Below are 18,134 nucleotides of genomic sequence, written 5' to 3'. Positions count from 1 at the left end.
CACTCACTCACTCACTCACTCACAATCTGTATGCCTCTCCCTCTTTAGTCACAGACATCAGGCCAGCAAAAGAATGACAAGAAGAAAAGAATAACAATAAGGGTTGGGAGCTGGGAGTGCGGGGCAGAGAACAATAAACTTTGCCCATCACAGTGAGGCAGAGGCTCTCTCCCTCCTCTCCTCTCCAGCCTCTCAGGGCAGCTTCCACCCTCCCCATTGGAGCTGCAGGAAACATGAGGTGGCTCTGGGGCTGGGTCGTCTCCCCCCACAGGGAGGAATATCCACCTCCCACCCTCACTCCTTGTCCCCTTGAAGAGAGAAGAACCCTGACCCAGAGGAGAGAGAGGACACTTAGGCTGACTGAGGACACACTGATTGCTGTGGGCAGGGGGGCTTTAGGAGCAGAGAGAAGTTCCTGTGTAATCATTGCTCAGCAAGTTGCCACAGGAAATTCAGAAAGAACACATCTAACCTTACCAGAATCTAGGACATGTTTTTATCACTTGAAAACTATGCCACCCACCCATTTACTCTCATATCCTAGGGTGTGTGGTTTTAGCCAGATGTTCCAAGGTTCCAATAGGATGTCCAGGCTGTCCCTCATACACTGCAGAAAATGAAAGAGATGGAGACTGAGCAGTTTAGGAGAGATTCAAACACGGAAAGGGATGGGAGGTGCAGGACTGGGATCCATATTCAGGAGGGCCCCAGCCTCCAGAGTCCATCCCTGCCTTAGCCCCCTTGTCCTGTTGTCATCTTGAGTGAGGCAGGTCCTTACGTGGGACAGAATCTGGAGATGGGAGAGGTAAGGCACTGTGACTTCATGCCTAGAACCTTCAGTCTCACAACAAATCTCTTCTGGGGGCCAAAGGACTCGGGACAGCAGAGCTCAAAGCAGGGCCAGAACCTGCAGCCGAGGCCACAGAGGTTGGTCCGGTTGAAGGGCAGGATGGTGTCATGATCGCAGCATTTCTCTGTGGGGTTGTACATCTGGTTCCCGCATCTGGGTGCTTGCTGGCACAGCCACAGGCCGGAGTTCATGTGGGCCCCTGGAGACAAATTGCTGGTGACTTCAAGGAGAACCAGGCACTATCCCCATCCTCTGAATCAGGATCCTCTTTAAACCACTTCCCAAGGGCAGTCTCGTCCCTCTTCATTCTTTCCACCCTGCACTCACCTGACTTTAAGCACAGGAGGAGGAGGAGGGAGGCTAATATGCAGATGAAACCTGGAGAAGAAGGAAGGAGGGTTAAGACCGAGGCTGGGATTGTGGACCCCAGGTAGGGCAGGCAAGTGTGGAGAAAGCTTAGTTCCAGATTTGTTTTAAAGATTTGAGTTTGGGATCATCTCTGCATAGGGTCTAGTTTCCGACACAGATAAGAGTCCAGGAATTTGGGCCTGAACAGACTGGATCCTTTGAGGGGAGAGAATGGGGGGGAAAGGGAACTCTTTGAACCGTATGTTACAATTGTAAGAATGCAGTGAAGTTTCCCAGTTGGAAGAAAGGCAGAGCAGGTGTTAAAGGTATCAGTACAGTGATTTGAAAGTATGAAGGAAGCTGAGGTTATATGGGGAGAGAATTGGGGTGCATGGTTGCTTTTTGGGGATATGATTTGGCCTGACTAGGTCTTGGAGTTGGAGCTCTCCTGTATTTCAGCTTCTGGGCACCATGACTGCAGATGAAGATTGAGAGATGAAGTTCAAAAGGATGGACATGAATGTATTTATAGATGCAATAACATGACTATAATATAGGTTAAAGCATAAGTTACCTAAAATGATACAGAAAAAGCATTTGACAAAATCTACATTTTCAGAGAAACCAAGATGGCAGCATAGGTAAACACTGGAGATTGCTGCCTCACACAACCACTTCAAAAATACAACTGAAAGATAGAACAGACATCATCCAGAACCACAGGAAGGCTGGCTGAGTGGAAATTCTACAACTAGAAGGAAAGAGAAAAGCATACCGAGACTCAGAGGAGGTGCAGTGCGGAAGTAAAATACAAAGGTGCAGAGGTGCATGTGGAGAGGGCTGGCGGCTGAGGACACGATTGTCTTTTTCAATCGGGAGGGAGTCTCAAGCTCTGAGCTCCAGTTCCGGGCGAGTCTCTGGGGACCCAGACTCATACGGGAGAAACGGGACTATCTGGCAGTGGTCGGAACTCGAGGGCAGCTTTCTCTCAGAGGCGCTCGCAGCGATTGCCGGGGCCTCTGAGTGCAGGTCTGGGAGCAGCCATACTGCTTGCTCCGCCCGCCCTGTTGATCCTCTGGGACCCTGCCCCGCCTAAGCCATGCATGGAGGCTTTTGCATATGAAAGGCCCGGCCCTGTGTAATCTGAAAATTACTTAACAAACTGCAGCTGGCCCAAGGCCCCACAGCAACTTGCATTGCTTTACAGATGGCTTCTGCTGGGTAACCTCAGGCAGAGGCTAGATTAGCATCTCCTTAGATCCAAGAGCCAGTGTACACAGTGGTTATAGTGGGACCATCCAATTACAACTCTTCAGATCCATAAGGGTCACACTCAGGGGGCAGACTCAGTGAGCACCAAAGTCCCACTGAAGCAAGTCTTGCCCCAGAAGGGTGTCTCCAGCACAGAAGTTCTCCCACTGTAGACACAGCTGATTCTCACAGCCAATTGGCCTGGAGGTCAATTCCTCCCAGTGATACCTACAACAATCAAGGCTTAACTACAACAAGACTGTGCACAAAGCCCACAAGGGGATGCACCAAGAGTGTCTACCTCAGGTAATTGGGAAGGCTGAGCCACTGGGCCCTATAGGACACTTAGCACAGAAAGCCACTCTTTCGACACAGTGAAGCATAAAAAATGCCGAGACAAAGAAACAGGTCACAAATGACAGAAATGGAGGAAAGCAAACTACTGGATATAGAATTCAAAACCACACTTTTAAGGTTTTTCAAGAATTTTCTAGAAACAGCCAATAAACTTAATGAGACCCTCAAGAAATCTAGTGAGACCCTCAATGTTGTGATAAAGGACCAACTAGAAATTAAGCATACACTGACTGAAATAAAGAATATTATACAGACTCCCAACAGCAGACCAGAGGATTGCAAGAATCAAGTCAAAGATCTGATATACGAAGAAGCAAAAAACACCCAACTGGAAAAGCAAAATGAAAAAAGAATCCAAAAATACAAAGATAGTGTAAGGAGCTTCTGGGACAGCTTCAGGCGTACCAACATCCGAAATATAGGGGTGCCAGAAGATGAGAGAGAGCAAGATATTGAAAACCTATTTGAAGAAATAATGACAGAAAACTTCCCCTACCTGGTGAAAGAAATAGATTTACAAGTCCAGGAAGTGCAGAGAACCCCAAACAAAAGGAATCCAAAGAGGAATCCAGTTATGACACATCATAATTAAAATGCCAAGAGCAAAAGACAAAGAGAGAATTGGAAAAGCATCAAGAGAAAGACAGTCAATTACCTACAAGGGAGTACCCATACGACTGTCAGCTGATTTCTCAACAGAAACTATGCAGGCCAGAAGGGAGTGGCAAGAAATATTCAAAGTGATGAATGCCAAGAACCTACAACCAAGATTACTTTATCCAGCAAAGCTATCATTCAGAATTGAAGGTCAGATAAAGAGCCTCACAGATAAGGAAAACCTAAAGGAGTTCATCACCACCAAACCAGGATTATATGAAATGCTGAAAGGTATCCTTTAAGAACAGGAAGAAGAAGAAAAAGGTAGAGATACAAATTATGAACAACAAATACACATCTATCAACAAGTGAATCTAAAAATCAAGTGAATAAATAATCTGATGAACAGAATAAACTGGTGATTATAATAGAATCAGGGGCATAGAAAGGGAGTGGGCTGACTATTCTTGGGGGAAAGGGGTGAGGGGGATGCCGGAAGAGACTGGACAAAAATCGTACACCTATGGATAAGGACAGTGGATGGGGAGTGAGGGCGGAGGGTGGGGTGGGAACTGGGTGGAGGGGAGTTATGGAGGGAAGAAAGAGGGACAAATGTAATAATCTGAACAATAAAGATTTAATAAAAAAATCTACATTTTCATACTTCTAAAAACCACAACATAGAACAAGCTGTTAATAGAAAAGAACCTCCTCAACCTGATGAAGGGTATCCACAGTAAAGCTCACGACATATCATACTGAATGGTGAAAGACTGAAGGCTCTTCCTTTAGCATCCAGAGCAGGACAAGTATGTCTACTCTCAGCACTCTATTCAACAGAACACTGTTGAATAGATGTTTAAGCCAGAGAAATTAGGCGAGAAAAGAAATAGAGTACACTCAGATTGGAAAAGAGGTAAAACTATTTCTATTTGCAAATGACATGATCTTGTATATTAAAAGTTCTAAGGAAGCCACCAAGAACCAACAGAACAAACTGAGAAAGTCAGCAAGGTTGTAAGATACAAGATCAAAATATAAAAATCAATTGTATACACTAGCAAAGACCATCTGAAAATGAAATTAAGAGAATAATTCTACTTACAATAGAATCAAAATTACAGACCCATGAATAAACTTAACAACAGAAGCGCAAACTTTGTAAACTGAGAACAATAGAACATTGTTGAAAGAAAGTGAAGAGAATACATAAACAAACTGGAATGCATCCATGTTCATAAACTGGAAGACTTCAGAAATCAACAAACTGATCCTACAACTTGCATTGAAATGCAGAGGACCTGAATTACTTCAGAGGATTGGCAGCAAGAGAGAGCACTTGACTTTTTCCATTGAAATAGCAAGTTAACCTACTATAATTCAACACAGAAATTGCTGCTCAACACTGATCCATGCCTGAGAAAACCAGGCATGGAAACATCTAAAAGTGGATAACCTAGAATAAACAGGGAGAGGAGAAGGGAGGAAAGGGCAGAAGGTCCAGAGAAGCAGCCCTGCAGCTGGAAGCCCATGGCCAGACCTGGAGAGGGAGGGAGCAGGATGTAGCAGGAATTCCCTTTGGCTGGAAGGAACAGAGAGCTGCAGGGGGCAGCCCAGAGGGCCAGTGGCAAGGGCTAAACAGTGTCTGAGTTGCCTGACAGAGCACTGGGTTCTGCCATGTGGTTCTCCACAGTTGGCAGGTGGTCCTGTTCAGACAAAGAAATGGAACCACAGAGCTCTTGGACCTCCAGACTCTCCTCCCGTCGCCCTTGGAGTTAGGCCTGGGAGCATATTACCTATAAACCATGAGCGATTGCAGCAGAATCGGTTTCCCTCTGTGACTGATCCCAAAGAGAAATGCTTGGGGTAGAACTCCACCAAAGTCAATGGTCACCATTATGGTGAAGGCAAAACAAATCCCAGTCCCATAGAGCAGGTTGCACTGTCTTACTCAAGTCTTGGAGATCAAGACAGGTAGATCACAGAGGTAAAAATAAGTAAGTAAGTAAATAAATAAATAAATTAAAAAAATATAATAAAATAAAAATCTTGTGATTCAGTGTCGTCTACTGGAAAATAGTAAAAAGACTTCCTTAGTAACATAGATACAAATGTCTAGGCAAAGAACAGGAAGTACCATGAATAACTATGGTAACAAGGATGATCAGAAAGAAAATGAAAAATCCCCAGAAAGCAAGCTGGAACACATGGAAATATGTGATGTAAATGAGAGTTTCAAGTTTGCAATTCTGAAAATACTCAATGAGATGGGAGAAAATACAGGCAGACAATTCAAATGCACTCAGGAAACAAATCAATGAACAAAACTAGTACTTTACCAAAGACATTGAAACTTTAAAAGAAAAACAAGCAGAAATCCTGGAAATTAAGCATGCCATTAAGGAGATTAAGAGTGAACTACTGCGCATAGAAAACAGAGCCAACCAGATGGAAGAAGGAATTAGTGAAATTGAAGATAGGAATCTAGAAATGGCAGAGATGGAAAAAGAAACCCGAGCATCAAGAAAAATAAAAGAGTTCTATGAGAACTATCTGACTCCATCCGAGAAAGCAAAATATTAGAATTATAGGAATGCAGAGCAGGAGCAGTGGGGGCATGGAAGGGAGAGACTATTCAAACACATAGTGGATGAGAACTTCCCAAACCTATGGAAAGAACTAGATCCTCAAATCCAAGAAGCAAACAGAACACTTAGTTACCTCAATCCAAAGAGGCCTTCTGCAAAGCACTTGGTATTAAAGCTGTTAAAAATTAATGACAAAGAAAAAATTCTCAAAGCAGCCAGGGGGAAGAAGGAAGTGACCTGTAAAGGAAAACCCACCAGAGTTTCTTCCAACTTCTCAGCAGAAACTCTACAAGCCAGAAGAGAGTGGGACCAAATATTCCAACATCTGAATGAGAGAAATTATAGGCCACGAGTAATATATCCAGCAAAATTATCCTTTAGATGTGAAGGAAAAATAAGGATGTCCTCAGCCTTACAGAAGCTGAGGGATTTTATTACCAGAAAACTTCCATGGTAGGAAATACTCAAGGGAGTTATTCTACCTGAAACAAAGAATGTAAGGTCATGAGTAAGATCACCAAAAACACTTACAACATAAACAGGAATAATTTGTGATGACAAAAGCGTAAAAGGGGCGGGGATAAAGGTCTGAACTGGCAAATGGGGATGAAGATCAGATGAACTCAAAAGGAAAAAAGCTACAGTATAAATGCAGGTTTATTTTTTATAAACCTAATGGTAACCACATACAAAAATCCCCAAACCAGGACACAGAGCTTAAAAAAGGGGAAACAGAGGAAAGAACTACAGAATATCACCGAACAAAAACAACAGAGAGAAAAATAAAGGAAAAGAACCAATGGAGGCAGAGGTACCAGAAAACAAAAGATAAAACCGCTATAGGGAAATCTTCATACATCACAACTACCCTAAACGTAAATGGTCTGGATTCACCAATAAAGAGGCACAGAGTTGCAGAATGGATCAAAAAAACAAAACCCCACCATATGCAGCCTACAAGAAACACATCTAAGTGACAAAAGACAAAGGTGGATTCAAAGTAAAAGGGTGGAAAATGATTCTCCAAGCAAATAACACCCACAGAGAAGCAGGTGTAGCCATACTTATATATGACAAAATAGATTTCAAGATAACAAAGATAACAAGAGACAAAGATGGATACTTTATAATCATAAAGGGGACACTACATCAAGAAAACATAACACATCTTAATATATATGTACTCAACCAGGGAACACTGAAATATATAAAACTACTACTCACAGAACTAAAGGGAGAACAGATCAAAACACAACCATAGTTGTGGAACTTAGTACTCCATTGACAGCTCTAGAAAGATCAACCAAACTGAAAATCAATAAAGAAATATTGGTCTTGCCCTAGCTAGTTTGTCTCAGTGGATAGAGCGTTGGCCTGTGGACTGAAAGGTCTTAGGTTCGATTCCAGTCAAGGACACATGCCGGGATTGTGGATTTAATCCCCAGTAGGTCACATGCAGGAGGCAGCCATTAAAAATGCCTGGGTCAAAGAAGACATAAAAGATGAGATCAAAAGATATAGTGAGACAAATGAGAATGATAACACAACATATCAAAATCTCTGGGATGCAGGGAAAGCAGTAAGAAGAGGAAGTTTTTATCATTACAGGCCTATCTTAAGAAGCAAGAGAAATCCCAAGTAAACAACCTAACATCACATCTAAAGAAATAGAAAAAGAAGAACAAAAACAACCCTAAGTCAGCAGAAGAAAGGAAATAATAAAAATTAGAGCAGAATTAAATAAAATAGAGATCCAAAAGACTATACAAAAAAAATCAGTAAAACAAAGATCTGGTTCTTTGAAAAGATTAATAAAATTGACAAACTCCTGGCTAAACTCACTAAGGAAAAAAGGGAAAAGACCCATGTAAATAAAATCAGAAATGAGAGAGGAGAAGTCCCCACAGACATCAAAGATATACAAAGGACAATACTAGAATATTATGAAAGACTATATGCAACCAAATTCAATAACATAGAAGGAATGGATAAGTTCCTAGAAATATATAAACTTCCTAGACTAAATCATGAGGAACTGGAAAATCTAAATAGACTGATCAGCAGTGAGGAAATTGATACAACCATGAAAAACCTCCCCAAAAATAAAAATCCAAGACCAGATGGCTTCACCAGTGAATTCTAGCAAGCATTCAAAGAAGATTTAAAACCTATCTTTCCTAAACTCTTGCAAAAAATTGAAGAAGAGGCAACACATCCTAACACTTTCTATGAGGCCAGTATAACCCGGATACCAAAAGTTGGCAAAGATAACACAAAAATAGAAAACTACAGACCAATATCTCTGATTAATACAGATGTAGAAATCCTAAACAAAATACTAGCAAATTGAATACAACACTACATCAAAAAAATAATATATCGAACCAAGATGGCGGCATAGGTAAACACCTATACTTGCTGCCTCTCACAACCACATCAAAATTACAACTAAAAGGCAGAATATCTGCCACCCAGAACTGCAGGAAAGCTGGCTGAGAGGAAGTTCCACAACTAGAGAGGTGAAGAAAGCACATTGAGACTGGTAGGAGGTGCAGAGGCACGGAAAGTGCTGGCACCTGGATGTGCTGCTCTTTTAACTGAGAGGGAGATACAAGCTCCCACTTGCTCTGAACTCCAGTCCCAGGCGAGACTCTGGCGGACCCAGACACATATGGGGAGAAACTTAACTGTCTGGCATCAGGACAGGAACACGAGGGCGGCTTTCTCTCAGAGGTGCTCTCAGCAATCATTGCTCCTGCACAGGGGCATGGGAAGTGGAGACCCAGGGACCTCTCTGGTGAAGGGCTGACTGGCAGCCATTGTTGTTTGCTCCATCCTGGTGATTCACAGAGACCCTGCCCCACCCAATTTACAACCCCACCCAAGCTGTGAGCATCTGCTTTTGCATATGAATGGCCTGTCCTCTCTGTGCCTAAAACCTGGCATACTGCAGCTGGGTCAGAGAGCCCCAGAGCTTCCAAAAGGAGGCCCAAGGCCCGGCAGCAGCAATTGGCCTTGCTTCACAGCTGGGCCTCATCTGGGCACTTCCAAACCCCATACAAAGAGGAGGAATCTGCAGATCTCTCTGTAGCTCCTGCTGGGAAGCCCCAGACAGTGGCTGAACTTGCAGCTCCTTGAAGATCCAAGAGCCAGTGTACTCAGTGGTCAGTGTGAGACCATACCAGATTACAACTCTTCACATCCATGAGACACTCTCAAGGGGGAAGACTCAGCGAGCACCAAAGCCCCACTGAAGCAAGTCCTGCCCCATAAGGTTGTCTCCAGCACAACAGATCTTCCAGTGTAGACACAGCTGGTCCTCACAGCCAATTGGCCTGAAGGTCAATTCCTCCCAGTGATACCAATAGCAATAAAGGGTTAAATACAACAAGACTGTGGACACAGCCCACAAAGGAGTGCACCAAGAACATCCACCTCAGGTGACTGGGGAGGCTGAGCCACTGGGCCCTATAGGACACCTATCACATAAGACCACTCTATCAACTCAAAGAGACTTAACTACCCAGTACACAGAAACAAACACAGGGAAGCAGCCAAAATACAGAGACAAAGAAACAAGTCACAAATGAAAGAAATGGATGAAAGCAAAATACTGCATAAAGAGTTCAAAACCAGGGTTATAAGGTTACTCACGAATCTTCTAAAAACCTCCGAGAAATTTAGTGAGACTCTTAAGGATATGGAAAAGGACCAGTCAGAAATTAAGCATACACTGACTGAAATAAAGAATAATATACAGAGATCCAACAGCAGACTAGAGGATCCCAAGAATCAAGTCAAAGAATTGAAATACAAAGAAGCAAAAAAAAACCCAACTGGAAAAGCAAAAATAAAAAAGAATCCAAAAATATGAAGATAGTATAAGGAGCCTCTGAGACAACTTCAAATGTACCAACATCCGAATTATGGGGGTGCCAGAAGAAGAGAGAGAGCAAGATATTGAAAACCTATTTGAACAAATAATGACAGAAAACTTCCCCTACCTGGTGAAAGAAATTGACGTACAAGTCCAAGAATCGCAGAGAACCCCAAACAAGAGGAATCCAAAGAGGACCACACCAAGACACATCATAATTAAAATGCCAAGGGCAAAATACAAAGAGAGAATCTTAAAAGCAGTAAGAGAAAAATAGTTAGTTACCTACAAGGGAGTATCCATACGATTGTCAGCTGAATTCTCAACAGAAACTATGCAGATCAGAAGGGAGTGGCAAGACATATACAAAGTGATGAATGGCAAGAACCTACAACCAAGATTACTCTACCCAGAGAAGCTATCATTTAGAATTGAACGTCAGATAAAGAGCTTCACAGACAACAAAAAGCTAAAGGAGTTCATCACCACCAAACCAGTACTATATGAAAAGTTGAAGGGTATTCTCTAAGACAGTGATGGCGAACCTATGACACGCATGTCAGAGGTGACACGCGAACTCATTTTTTTGGTTGATTTTTCTTTGTTAAATGGCATTTAGATATATACAATAACTATCAAAAATATAAGTCTTTGTTTTACTATGGTTGCAAATATCAAAAAATTTCTATATGTGACATGGCACCAGAGTTAAGTTAGGGTTTTTCAAAATGCTGACACACTGAGCTCAAAAGGTTCGCCATCACTGCTCTAAGAAGAGGAAGAAGAAGAAAAGGTAAAGATAAAATAATTATGGACAACAAAGTGACAACAAATACATATCTATCAACAAGTGAATCTAAAAATCAAATGAATAAAAAATCTGATGAACAGAACAAACAGATGAATGTAATAGAATCAGGGGCATAGAAAGGGAGGGGACTGACAATTCTCAGCTGGGGCAGGGAGGAGGTGTGGGGGGTACAGGAAGAGATTGGACAAAGAGTTTACATCTATGGACGAGGATAGTGGGGAGGGGGGGAGGCCTGGAATGGGGTGGGAACTGGGTGGAGGGGATAAATGGGAGGGGGGGGGAAGAGGAACATCTGTAATAATCTGAACAATAAAGATTTTTTAAAAAAATAATACATCATGATCAAGTGGGATTCATTCCAGCGGCACAAGGGTGGTTCAACATATGCAAATCAATGTTACACATCACATTAACAAAAGAAAGGATAAAAATTGTATGATCTTATCAATCAATCCAGAAAAAGCATTTGATAAGATACAACATCCATTTATGATTAAAACACTCAATAAATAGGAATAGAAGCAAAGTACCTCAACATAATAAAGGCCATCTATGATAAACCCTCAGCTAATATCATACTCAGTGGTAAAAAAACTGAGAGCTTTTCCTCTAAGATCAGCAATAAGACATGGATGTCCACTCTTACCATTCTTATTAAATATAGTTCTGGGAGTCCTAGCCAGAGCAATAAAGCAAGAGAAAGAAATAAAAGGCCTCCAAATAGGGAAGGAAGAAGTAAAACTGTCACTTTTTGCAAACGACACGATTCTGTATATAGAAACCCTAAAGACTCCACCAAAAAACTATTAGAAACAATAAATAAATGCAGTCAAGTTCAGGATACAAAATCAATGTGCAAAAAATCCATTGTCTTCCTGTATACTAACAACAAAACATCAGAAAAAGAAGTGAAAATATACAATTCCTTTCGAAATGCAACCAAAAGAACAAGATACTTAGGAATAAACTTAAGAATGTGAAAGACCTACATATTGAAAATTACAAAGCATTATTAAAAGAGATTGAAAAAGACACAACAAAATGAAAAAATATCTCATGTTCATGGATTGGAAGAATCAACATAGTTAAAATGGCCATGTTACCCAAAGCAAGATTTAATGCAATCTCTATCAAAATCCCAATGTCATTTTTTTAAAGAAATAGAATGATAAATCATCAGATTTGCATGAAACCACAAAAGACCTTGGATAGACAAGGCTATCCTGAGAAAAAAGAATGAAGCTGGAGATATCATGCTATCTGTCTTCAAATTATACTGCAGAGCTACAATAATCAAAACAGCATGGTATTGGCAGAGAAACACACACACACACGCACACACACACACACACACACACATCAATGGAACAGAATAGAGAGCCCAGCTATAAAACCTCATGTATATGGGCAGATAATTTTTGACAAAGAAGCCAGAAACAGCCAATGGAGAGTAAAGATAGTCTCTTCAATAAATGGTGCTGGGAAAACTAGAAAGCCACATGCAAAAGAATGAAACTGGATTATAGTTTGTTCCTTTGTACAAATATTAATTCAAAATAGATCAAAGACTTAAATATAAGACCCCAAACAATAAGTTACATAGAAGAAAATATTGGAACCAAACTATGGGCCTTGGTCATAGAGAACATTTTATGAACTTGACTCCAAAGGCAAGGGAAGGAGAGGCGAAAATAAATGAATGGGAAGAGCTGAGATTCTGAAATTTGCAGGTTGGAGGAGAGATTGCAGTGCAGTAAGACATGTCACAGGGGTGGTTAGGAATTAGGTAGCCAGTAATTGAGTAGGAAAGAGAATGAAGTGTGAGGTTCAGAGGTACACTACAGGTGTGATAACACATATGCTAGACTTGGGGCTGGTGCCCTCTTACCAAAGCTTCTGGGCACCATGGTTCTTGATGACCCTCCAGAGTAGTTGATGGCAGAGCAGCAGGAGGGCTGGGTGTGGGACCGTAGACTGTGACTTATATACTCACAGCAGAAGGGCAGGGCTGCCAGAAAGGGAGGGTTATGAAGCGTCATAGTTGCATTAAAGAAACAACCACATCAATGTTTTAATAAAATGTTTCTGAACCAGTTTCAACTGATTTGTATCTTCTCATATATCAAAGCCTCAGGGTGAATACTACTTAGGAATCTTCCTAAGTAAGGGCCATGATGTGGTAGGACCCACATTTCTGAGCCCTTTGATTGTCCACATCCACAATCACCCACCTGTGGTCACACAAATTCTTTCCTTTGGGCTTCAGAGTCCCAAAAAGTGGTATTTTTCTTTCTTTCTGGAAAACGAAGTACAGGTACATAAATAAAATGAAGTACACAAATTCAAGGTCATATGGAGATGTTTTAATGTTATTTTTTATTTAATTTATTGGTTAATAAAATTACACAAGTTTCACATATACAATTATACAATCTATCATCTGTGTGAATGACAGAAACCACACACCTGAAAGTGAGAACTTTAGGCTTTTATTTCAATGTATGTATTAAGAGGTATCCATTAACAATGTTGAGAAGTCAGTCTCAAAATACAAAAAAGCTAGCTATTTAAATCTAGAAATAAGAAGAAATCCCTTTTTCATTACTTGCTCATGTTTCTTTATTTTCCTGGGGTAGGTGCGGGCCTGAGGTATTAGATCAGACTTAGGAGTCTAGAGGGGCAAGAGAGGCACCGTTCCGGAGTAAAACAATTCTCCACATGCCCCAGGGCTGAGGGAAGAACGCATCAAAGTGCATCTGTGGTTTGTAACTGGGTCTGGATTTGGGTTGCCTGTGAAGAGGAATTTGAAACACTTTGTATTAGGAGTTACCAAATGATATACATTTCATATCCCATAAATCAGGCCTGCACAAAGACTCATGCCTGCTTACATTCAGTGTGCTCAAAGCAGCCTGGAGCAGGAACTTCAAAACACCAAGTGTGGGTTCTGGTCTGATTAGAAATTGAGTGTGTGTGTGTGAAGACTTGATATTTTAGCTTTTAAAATTATTTTTACTTAAAATTTTTAATGTTGATGTTATTGCCAGTGTTCCCTTCTTCCCCACCTTTGCCCATCTCCAGTCACCCTCTTTTACCCTTCCCTTGTCCCTCACCAAACTATTATCTATGTCCACTCACATTAAATTGTCCAACCAGCCACATTTCCACAGTTTTCTTCTACTGGACTTAATTTACGCTCAGCAAGGCCCAGGCACATCTGTTAAAGAACTTACTTTTGCCATAAAGTAACAGTATGTTAGACCAGTGACTGTTCACATGTTGCAGGAATACAATATTATACATTTAGGCTTATTATACATTTTAGTGCCATTTCTCAAATTTATTTTTTAAGAAAGAATATTGTTACTTATCTATATATATAAAAGCTAAGCGACCGTTATGACCGGTCGACCAGAACGCAGGAATGCCCGGTTGCTATGACGTGCACTGAACACCAGGGGGCAGATGCTCAATGCAGGAGCTGCCCCCTAGTGATCAGTGCGCTCCCACAGTGGGAGTGCCTCTCAACCAGAAGCTGGGTTCATGGCTGGCAAGCCCAGCTGCAGCCATGGGAGCCTCTCTCACCTCTGCAGCAGCACTACAGAGGGCTGTGGTGGCAGCAGCAGGCACAGTGGGCCAGGATGAATGCCTGGCCTCCACTCAGCCTTCTCTCCTCTGCCTGCTGCTTCTGGCACTGCTACATTCCTTGGGGGATGTTGGACTACGACTTTTGGCCCGATAACCTGGCCTGTGGGGATTAGGCCAAAACCTGCAGTCTGACATCCCCTGAGGGGTCCTGGATTGTGAGAGGGCTCAGGCCAGGCTGAGGGACTCCACTGGTGCATGAATTTTGTGCACTGGGCCTCTAGTCTAAAATAAATAAATATATTTGGAAAATATGGGGGTGATTGGGCACTTATTAAATTATTTAAATTCATTGGCATTATCAAAGATGCCCCCAAAACTACCACTAAAGCTTCCCTTCTCCCTTCTTAAAGGACATTTAGAACACACACACACACACACCATTTATGACATGAACTATTGGTCATGGCCTGATTCCCTAGTTGTCAGTACAGATAGCACTTCTTCCTCGGGGCACTCACTCATTCTCTCCCCAGATTATGTTATCTCTCCTTGTGTCCCTTTACTTTTCTTACATGGATTTTAAAAAGTAGTTCAATACTTATTTCTTTAATGTCTGTCCCCTTCACTAGACTAAACCATGTTTGCCTTGCTGGCAGCTATGTACTCTGCGTCCAGCACAGGGCCCTGCCAGAGCAGATGCTCTCTGTTTATTGACATCAACATCAGCAGCTGTATCCAGGAAGGAAGTGGAATGAATTGGATCCAATTTGATAAGAAAGAGTCAGGAAGACCAAATGCCTAGGAATGAATCTGATACAAGTGTGCAAGGTCTTCACACTGCCAACTTCCAAACATTGCTGAAATAAAGAATATCGAAATAAATTCAGACAGATCTCTTCCATGCTCCTGGCTTGGATTTCTCTATAGTCTTAAGGTATAAATTCTCCCTGACTGAGGTAGCAATTCATTGCAATCAAACTCAAACACCCAACAGGATTCTTTTTATTTTTGCTGCAAATTTACTTCCTGAATGTTGTCAAAGGACCTAGAAAAAGTAAAATAATTTAGGAAAATAATGCTTATGTGTAAGATAACACTAATAAAACAGTATTATACTGCTTTAAGGACAGAATTCATCAATGGTACAGGACAGAGCGCCCAGACAGACCCACATTAGGTATATGGTCACCTAATTTTCCAAAGGGCACCATTGCAATTAGATGGAGAAAGAATTGTCTTTTTCTATGTAGTGCCAGGTAATTGAATGCCCATATGGAGAAATGAACTACCTCACACCTAACACAAAAATGAATTTTAAGTGGATTATAAGACTAATGTGAATGATTAGACCAGGAGTCTCCCAGAAGAAAACTTGGATTAAACAAAAAATTCCTTTAAGGGGCACAAAAAGCACTAACCATCAAAAAGCTAATCAATCAATTAATAAATTGGACTTTATTAAAATTAAGAACTTCTGTTCATGAAGAGTGTGAAAAGGCAAGACACAAACTGTGTCAGAGAGAGGAGAGATGAGCTAGAGACAAGGAAATACCACATCCAGAGTGTAGCACCAATAAGAAAAAGACCAACAGTCCATGTTTAAAAATAGAAATAGAACAGACACCTCAAATGAGAGGCTACCAAATAGTCCATGTGCAGATGAAAACTCGCACTTCAGTCCTCATCAGAGAAATGGAGGAGATACAGCCACTCACCCATGAGAACGGCTACAGTTTAAAGGTGGCAGCACCATGTGTCAGCAAGGTGTGCAGCAACCGGGACCCTCTGGGGTGCGAATTGCTCTAACCATTTTGGAACCATGTTTATCTGTGAAAGTGAACATATGGCCACCCTGTGAACTGGTAACTCCCTCTGAGGAGATATACACATGGGTTCATCAAAAGGCAGGTCCAGGAATGTTCAGAGAAGCCTCATTCGTTCCAGTCCCAAACTGTGAACAGCTCACATTTCCATCAGTGGTAGACAGACAGGTAGACAGTGGTAAGTTCACCAAGTGGAACGAATGCTCCCCAGCGACAAACACCATCTGCTGCTTCACACATAGATACCGTGTCTCTCAGACATCATGTTCCATGAATAAAGCCAACACTGAACAGAACATACTGTGTGGTTCATATTGGTCATTCAAAGCAGGCAAAACTAATCCATGACCATCTAACTAGAATATCATTAAATCTGGGTGTGTGCCCAGGAGCGGTGGAACTGGGATTCGTGGGGGTGGTGCAGGTGAGGTGGCTGAGAGACCAGAAGTTTCAGCATAATGGGCTGGTGGCTGGGTGCGGCTGGGCCTACTGCAGCCGTACAAGCCCCTGCCTGCTCTGCTTAACCCTTCCCTAACAGCCTGCTCCTCTTCTGGGACCACGCACGGCCTCAGTGTTGAGCGGCTCACGTGTTTTTAGAAATCAGCCACCTGGGAAAAATGACTTTTACTCATATGGGCCACCTTCTGAGCATCCTTCCCGGAGATGGGAGGATCCGTGTGCTTCCGGCTCAAGTCTGAGCTCATCTCTGCAGGGTTTGCTGCTGTTAAGGCCCCAAATGCTCTGACAGTCACAAGGTGTGTGGTTGCAGGAAGTAGCACCGGACTGTGGACTGCAGATCTGCTCACGAGCAGGTTACAGACAGTGAGATAATTTGAACCATACAGTTGCAGACCACAGCTTCCATTTTCCAGAATTTAAAATTGTCATAGAAACAGAAGATGAGATTACACCTGAAATTTCAGAAACCAGAGATGAATCGGAGATTACAGGGAGCATGGGTGAAGTAGCTGAGAAAGAATTGGATCCCATGGAAAAATGAATCCAGGGAAGATACAATTTCCCAGAGGTTTAAAACTAAAATAGCCCAGGAACCAGGAGAGATTCTCAGACATGGCCGAGGGGGTGCCCCCATCTGGGTCTCTGGTGAAAATATGCCTCAAGGAAAGGTTATTCCAGGTTGCCCCTGTGGTGCCAAGAGGATATTTGGATTCCAGGTCAGGCCTCAGCTGCCCAGCTAAGCAAGGCCCAGACTGCGCAGGCATGTTGATTGGGCATCCTGGCCGCTTCTGTGCTCAGAGCTGCAGACCCCGCACTGGCTACACAGAGGAATTCGTCTGGAAGCAAGATGTAACAGATGCACCTTAAAGACAACGCAGTAAAGCCTTCAAAATGCTCATAATCTCCTAGACCTTGCAATTCCATTTTTAGGACTTTAAAAAAATTTTTGAATTTATTGGGGTGACATTGGTTAATAAAATTGGTTTCAGGTGCACAATTCTATAATACATCATCTGTACTTTGTATTGTGTGTTCACCACCCACCCCAAGTCAACTATCCTTCAATCCCCACTTATCCCCAAGTTACCCTCTTCTACCTCCCCCACCCCCTTCCTCTCTAGTAATCACCATTCTGGTGTCAGTGCCTATGATGGTTTTTTTTCTTTTTGTTGTTTAATCCCTTTTCCTTTTTCACACAGCCTCCTCCGCTCTGACATCTGATGCTGGGGTCCAACCCCAGCAGGTCCAGGGGTTCCCAAAGGTGTGGACGGAGTAGGTGAAGACTATCCACCCTCTTCCTACGGTGGAGTCCTATCTGTCCCAAGTGCGGGGTGCTTACCTAGGGGAATGGGGGGCTTACCTAGGGGTCCCTGTTTGGGCGCCAGATGCTGGGGTCCAACCCCAGCAGGTCCAGGGGTTCCCAAAGGTGTAGATGGAGTCGGTGAAGAAGGAATGACATGTAGACAGCATTCAGTTGATCAGCAGCCTAGCCAGGATCGCTAGCCAGGATCTCCAGCCAAGTTCTGTTCAGGATCTCCAGCGAAGTTCTGGTTTGGATTTCTAGCCAAGTTCTGGTTCGGTTCTC

The 18,134-nt window shown here is 42.4% G+C and overlaps 1 protein-coding gene and 1 pseudogene across 1 annotated transcript; one reads left to right on the top strand and one right to left on the bottom strand.

Moving 5' to 3' along the window:
* Nucleotides 1-223: 223 nt before the first annotated feature.
* On the bottom strand, nucleotides 224-12,668 carry LOC132225758 (insulin growth factor-like family member 3). The gene is made up of 4 exons (XM_059680733.1): nucleotides 12,568-12,668; nucleotides 1,178-1,228; nucleotides 779-1,049; nucleotides 224-607 (listed from the first exon to the last, which is right to left on the bottom strand). Exons 1-4 carry the CDS (start codon nucleotides 12,584-12,586, stop codon nucleotides 601-603), a joined length of 348 nt encoding a protein of 115 aa, XP_059536716.1. The 5' UTR covers nucleotides 12,587-12,668; the 3' UTR covers nucleotides 224-600.
* Nucleotides 12,669-15,959: 3,291 nt separating this feature from the next.
* On the top strand, nucleotides 15,960-17,416 carry LOC132225756 (programmed cell death protein 2-like; annotated as a pseudogene).
* Nucleotides 17,417-18,134: the final 718 nt, after the last annotated feature.

This window comes from Myotis daubentonii, unplaced genomic scaffold (genome assembly GCF_963259705.1).
Source record: "Myotis daubentonii unplaced genomic scaffold, mMyoDau2.1 SCAFFOLD_92, whole genome shotgun sequence".
Taxonomy (NCBI): Eukaryota; Metazoa; Chordata; class Mammalia; order Chiroptera; family Vespertilionidae; genus Myotis; species Myotis daubentonii.
This window is presented reverse-complemented; position numbering and strand designations above follow the sequence as displayed.

Coding starts and splice junctions, on each gene's coding strand:
- LOC132225758 (XM_059680733.1), bottom strand. Junction 1,050..1,177: donor CCTCCTGTGCTTAAAGTCAG/GTGAGTGCAGGG, acceptor ATTTGTCTCCAG/GGGCCCACATGAACTCCGGC.